At 43.6% G+C, this 6,349-nt stretch overlaps 1 protein-coding gene across 1 annotated transcript; it reads right to left on the reverse strand.

Moving 5' to 3' along the window:
• Positions 1-2,366: 2,366 nt before the first annotated feature.
• On the reverse strand, positions 2,367-4,252 carry LOC140455989 (cold-inducible RNA-binding protein B-like). Its single transcript, XM_072550699.1, has one exon. It carries the CDS (start codon positions 4,123-4,125, stop codon positions 3,625-3,627), a length of 501 nt encoding a protein of 166 aa, XP_072406800.1. The 5' UTR covers positions 4,126-4,252; the 3' UTR covers positions 2,367-3,624.
• Positions 4,253-6,349: the final 2,097 nt, after the last annotated feature.

Consider the following 6,349-nt stretch of genomic DNA (forward strand, 5'->3'; position numbering starts at 1 on the left):
GTCACATTTTCCCAAGGAAGGAAATCACTAATAGAAGATGGCATATATTGTGTGCTTTGGTTTCTTATCAAGACTGCTCACTGACAGCTTGTGTAATGCATTTTTGGCTTAAAAGCTTAATTTCTGGACTCCACTAATTATTGCAACATGTACCCTTTATCTTCAATCATCATGGTTCCTCAAATCCATGCACTAGAAATTATGAGTCCTTTGGTGAGTCTAACCTCAAAAAAAAAGGAACTGGTGCACATTATTCAACATCCCCATGCAAGTCTGCCAATGTTTTTCCATTCTGCATTTTAAAAATTTGCCAGCCCATATTACCTGAAGACTTTTATTCACCTTTATAAAGGGTAAAATCAGGAATAGATAATTCAGCCCTTTGAGCCCACTCAATTTAATTGATCACTGATCTCTCCTGCTTCAGCTCAACTCATCTGCCTTCTCAATGCCTTGATTAAAAAGTTACCAATACCTTAAGATTTGATGTCCCACTTAGTCAATTTGAGAAGCAATTTCTCATCTACTTAAACCTGCAACTCCACATCCTGAAAAGGCAGGCTCACTAACAGTTTTCAGACGTTTTAGAGGTGTGTACACAGTATAACAGCCAAGATATTACTTTTGTGTTCAGAGTTAGTAAATACTTTGTTGAGGGTTTCACCAGCTGAACTGAAGCTGTAACATCTTGAATTCAAGAGTCGTGAGGTGATGTTGCAGCTGTACAGGACTTTGGTTAGGCCACATTTGGAGTACTGTGTGCAGTTCTGGTCGCCTCACTTTAGGAAAGATGTGGAAGCTTTGGAGAGGGTGCAGAGAAGATTCACCAGGATGTTGCCTGGAATGGAGAGTAGGTCGTACGAGGATAGGTTGAGAGTTCTCGGCCTTTTCTCGTTGGAAAGGCGAAGGATGAGGGGTGACTTGATCGAGGTTTACAAGATGATCAGAGGAATAGATAGAGTAGACAGTCAGAAACTTTCTCCCCGGGTACAACAGAGTGTTACAAGGGGACATAAATTTAAGGTGAAGGGTGGAAGGTATAGGGGAGATGTCAGGGGTGGGTTCTTTACCCAGAGAGTGGTGGGGGCATGGAATGCGCTGCCCGAGGGAGTGGTAGAGTCAGCTTCATTGGCGACCTTTAAGCGGCATTTGGATAGGTACATGGATGGGTGCTTAATCTAGGATAGAAGTTCGGCACAACATCGTGGGCCGAAGGGCCTGTTCTGTGCTGTATTGTTCTATGTTCTATCCATGAGAAGCTATTACTTCAACCTCTCATGCAAAGTTGTGTGGGCGAGGGACAATAATGGGAATATGGCCGGAACAAACTTCTGAGACAAGAGCAATTACCAGAGCAGAGATGATCACGAAGACATGAAAAGCAGTGGAAACAGATTGGATACGAACTTCAAGTTGGATATTTAAGGCAACATTTTGGAACTACAAGCAGCTACTGCCTGGTGGGATTAAATTAACAAACTGCACAAACCTGGGAGCCACAAATTCAAACATTCGCTATCATGAAGCAAAAACTGCACAACTCCAAGATTAGCAAGAATAGTGGTGTTTGAAAAGCTGGACATCAAAAGCCACAAACTAATGCCACATTTCCAAATGGAATGGAGTTAGAATACTGCTTTGATCAGGTTAAAATCTGAATTAAGATTACAAGAGTGGTGTAAGAGCATACTGCTTCCAACAGCGATTTAAAAAAAAAGATTCAAGTGCAAGTGATAGTTTATTGTAGATTTAAAGCTATTTTACCGAGAAGGTTTGGATTATTTCTATATTAGAGTTCAGGAAAAAGGTGACAATAGTATTTGATTAGGCCAAAGAACAAAAGAGAACAGGCCAGGTAAACTTGGATTGTACAAGAGCAAACAGATTAATTGTATTCAAATGTTACAATTATAACCAACAGGCAGCTTCTGAACAAGTCAGTGTTCAAAAGTTAGCAACAATTAAGTGTACTTACTGGAAATTTTATTATACCCGCATAGATTCAATGCAGCCAGTTTCTTCAGCACATTGCCTGGTGGATTACCCATCCTTATGGTTCTGAACTCAGAAGTAGTGCCCATATAACCAGTGGGGTAATGGCTTAATGGCCGGCTGAGATTTCCAAGATTCTTGCTCCCAGTGGAGCCAGCAGGTTACTGGCACTCAACTTGTATGTTCACCCATGAACTCAGCACATTTTATGCAGAATACACAATACTGCAGACTCTGGAAAGTCAGCAGTCCAGGCAGAACCTGTGGATAGAACAGAAATGAACATTTCCAGTGGAGATGCTCCTTTGAGCTCACAGCCCACTTCAGAATTAAACATTTGATTTCTAAAAAGAAAGCTTAATACAGACATCAACTGAATATTTCAACATTTTATTTTCCATTTGACATCAGTCTCCAAAGCGGCAAGTTTTTTTTGTACAAAAACAGTCCATGCTAACTCATGAAGATTCAATAGAAACAGCTTTCAACTTTCTACCAGTATTCGATTTAAAAAACTCAATAATCGGATCAAAGAAAAGAGGTTGTGTAGTTTTGAAGAGGTTGGCATAATACCTCACTGTAGATTTCTAACTAGATAATTAAGTGGAGGCCAAACCACCAGTGGTGTCCTAAACTGGCACCAATCAAGGTTTATTATAGAAAGCAGTTCAGATTGTAAAATTCCACCCATAGTGGTCAGGCAAAAATACAACTGAGTCCGTGCTATTAGTGTCCCCGCCCCGAATCAATACAGATTGTTAACCTTCTGCGGTGGGTTAAAGCATGGTGAGTTAAACATTTTACGCGAACAGGAATTTCAAATTGGTAGTGATTTCGCAATTTACCGTTTCAAAAACAAACGACCAGATGTGCGTTCCCCACTTTCAAACTGAAACTGGCAACTTAAACAAAAACGATCCCAGTTCCAAAATCGGGCCAAGGTTGGCGCCCGTCTCAGTTTAGACGTAAAATGCAGTAAGCGACTCGCTCATGCACCCTGGCGGCCCGACATCTTACTCAGGCCAGCTATGGGCGGGGGGGGGGGTCGGAAACAAAAAAAAAGAAAAGGTGGTGGGTGGGGTGCTGGCGCACATTGCTAGAGTCTGCACGAGGTGAACGCGCCATTTTAAAACCAAAAAAGGCACCTGAACCTAAAAAAAAAATGAACAAAATGGAATGTGGGGGCAGTACCACCGAGCAGCAAAATATAAAGTCTCTCCAAGACATTAGCGAGAAAATACTAAACCGGAGGTAAAGCTGCAGTGATGTACAGAGTAGCAACTTACCCTGTTTCGTAAAAAAAAATCATTTTAAGCTGCAAAAGTAACATGTGCTACATGGAAAGTAGTCCTTGTGGACGGGGAAAACAAAGGGACTCGGAACAAAATAGGAATGAGGTTTCGGAACACAACCCCCAGCTGGACTGGAAAAAAAACCTTTTTTTTTACTGCGACATAGAATATGCGAGTGGGCGGGGTAGGGGGAAGTTAGAGCGCGTCCCGAAGAAGAAAGATTGAATTCAAGAGATTAGACAGCGTTCGTCCCAAAAAAAAAGTCCCTTCAGAAACGGCAAGCGGCCTCTGATTGATCATGCCGGCCTGGAAAGTGTTTGGCTGCCCCGAGCTCTCCTTCCTATCTGTTGGAGCCGTATCGATCGTAGCTGCTGCCGCCACGGGAGCCGCCGCCGCCTCCTCCCCTGCTGTTGTACTGCCTGTAGCCGGAGCCTCCAGCGTAGCTCCCGCCACCATAGCTGCTGTAGCCTCCTCCTCCACCACCACCGTATCCACCGTAGCCGCCTCCGCCGCCATAACCGCCGTAGCCGCCACCGCGGCGGTAACCGCCACCCGCCCCGCGGCCTCCTCCGTAGCCGCCGTCACCCGATTTCTTCTCAGCGTGATCCACCCGGATTTGGCGGCCGTCGAGTGAATGGCCGTTGAGGGCTTTTAGCGCGTCCCTGGCGTCGTCCGGGTTCTCGAAGGTAACGAAGCCGAAGCCTCGGGACGCCATGGTGGTCTTGTCTTTGATGACTCGAGCGTCGATCACCTCCCCATACTTGGAGAAGACAGCCTCCAGAGCCTGCTCATCCGTGTCGAAACTTAGGCCGCCAATGAATAGCTTTCCGTCCTCGGTCATTTTGGCGGGTTTTTAAACAACCCAGCACACTACTGCCAGCGGGTGGGGGAAGAAAAGGAAAAAAAACACACAGTCTATCAATCGCCCACCGAATTTGCTTGTGGCTGCAGCAGAAATGCGCAGGCACCGGAAAAGATGTCGCCTTTATAGCCCAGGCGCTGTGCCCTGCCTGATAACTGTCTCCCGGCCGCTGCTGCCCGCACTTTAGTTCCGCCCTGCACGTGGTGCGGAGTGGGGGAGAGACGTGACTATTGTTCATGGAGGAGCCGCGCGGGATGGTGTTGGCGGCCATTTTAGCGGGATCTCCATCACTGAGCGCCCTCTCTCCATATAAATTATTACAATTACTGAAGCGTTCACCGAAGGCGATTTTCATTTTGCTGCTATCTCTTGCCAGTAAACTTGGTAAAGCGCAGGGAGCTGCTTATTTTTATTTTAAAGTTTGCATTAACATTACTTTCTATACTGTTTGTCCACGTTACAGCAGATTTTAAAAAACCCTCGATATCGTCAGAAATTAGGTCTGTTGGCAAAACAAAACCCATCCAACCACGCTGTACATGAATCTAACATTCCACCTCCTCCATAGCTGTTAAAGGACAGCATATATGTTACGTACTTCACAGACCTCCGCAGCTTCTACAAGTGTTTTGACAACACAGACCTCCATAAATTAAAAGTTCTAGTGTAGGGACAATTGTCATCACCACGCTCCTGGACGACTGTGAGACCTGATCAGTGACATATAAGAGTGCTAAAGAAATTCCATCATCAGTTCCCGATTCAATGGGAAGACAATCAAACAACTATCCTTGAAGTCAATTTCACAAGAATTGGGGCAAATCAACTCCAATGGACTGGATTCTGTGTTCAGATGGCTGAAAACCAGCTGGCAGGAGGCCAGGATATTTTCTTTTAAATTGACCACTTTTTCAGGGAAGGACATACAAGATGCTTCATACACTGAAGCTCTCTGTAAAACACGGCCAAATGACATTAATGCCTGCTCTCACTACAATTCTATTAAAATTGTGATAAGTTGTCCCTCAATCTATATCATGCCTTGAGTAATGAAATCTTAATAACAAGACAAAGAAATAAGGAAACAAATGCTTCCCTCCGGAGAAACCTCATGGCACATCCAACTCCATGTCCCCAAGCATATACTGGTCAAGAAATAGTCTGTTCACTCATATGAACACTCCTACCAGCAACTCTCAAACCTGAGTAAAAGTCATCTTGAAACCAAGGTTCCACAGACAATGACAATTTTGTAATAAATTCATCTTGTACAGGGGATCATTTCAGATAGGGAAGGTATGAATGGAAGATACTTTGGGCTTATGTAATGAAAAATAAATGCAAGTTGATTCTAGTAATAAAAATGACGAATATATGAATAAGTGCACAGCTGTTGTTTTCCTGGGAACATTGCACATGGAAATCTAGACCATATGTAGTAGGATTAGACAGCAGGACATCATGATACAAAGAAGTAATTCAGACCACAAATTAAAGATGTACTCAGTTTCGTGATTCTCCATTTCTACAAAATGTCTCTGTTGGCAAGGAGGGATACAGTGAGTGTTGTAATTACCATCTGTCAAGTTCACATGGACAAGTCTGATTATATGTATTGAGAATTGCACAAGTTGACAGAACATTCAAACTTGCATGACTACAGTCCTTGGGAAGATGTTCCAATTGATCCTTAAAAGAATATATCTACCCACGTAGAAAAACTCAAAAGTATTCAGGAAAAGTCGGCATGGTTTCATCAAAGTGAAATCATGTTTAACCAATTTACTGGAGGTATTTGAAGAAGTATTGTGTGCTGTGAATAAACATACCATATTTGAATTATACAGTCATACAGATATACAGCAAGGAAACAGATCCTTTGATCCAACCAGATATGCTAACCTAATGTAGTCCTGTTTGCCAGCACATGGCCCATATCCCTCTAAACCCTTCCTACTCATATGTCCATCCAGATGCCTGTTAAATGCTGTAATTGTACCGGCCTCCACCACTTCCTCTCTGCCAACTCATTCCATACACACACCACTCTCTGCATGGAAAACGTTGCCCCTTAAGCTCCTTTTATATTTTTCCCCTCTCACCCTGAACCTCTGCCCTCTCGTTCTAGACTCCCCCACCCCAGGGAAAAGATTTTGTCTGTTTATCCTATCCTTGCCCCTCAAGATTTATAAACCTTTATAAG

Source organism: Chiloscyllium punctatum, chromosome 3, assembly GCF_047496795.1.
Source record: "Chiloscyllium punctatum isolate Juve2018m chromosome 3, sChiPun1.3, whole genome shotgun sequence".
Classification (NCBI taxonomy): Eukaryota; Metazoa; Chordata; class Chondrichthyes; order Orectolobiformes; family Hemiscylliidae; genus Chiloscyllium; species Chiloscyllium punctatum.

What these genes read in the sequence shown, in the direction of transcription:
- LOC140455989 (XM_072550699.1), bottom strand. Translation starts at nt 4,125, where the DNA reads ATGACCGAGGACGGAAAGCTATTCATTGGCGGCCTAAGTTTCGACACG.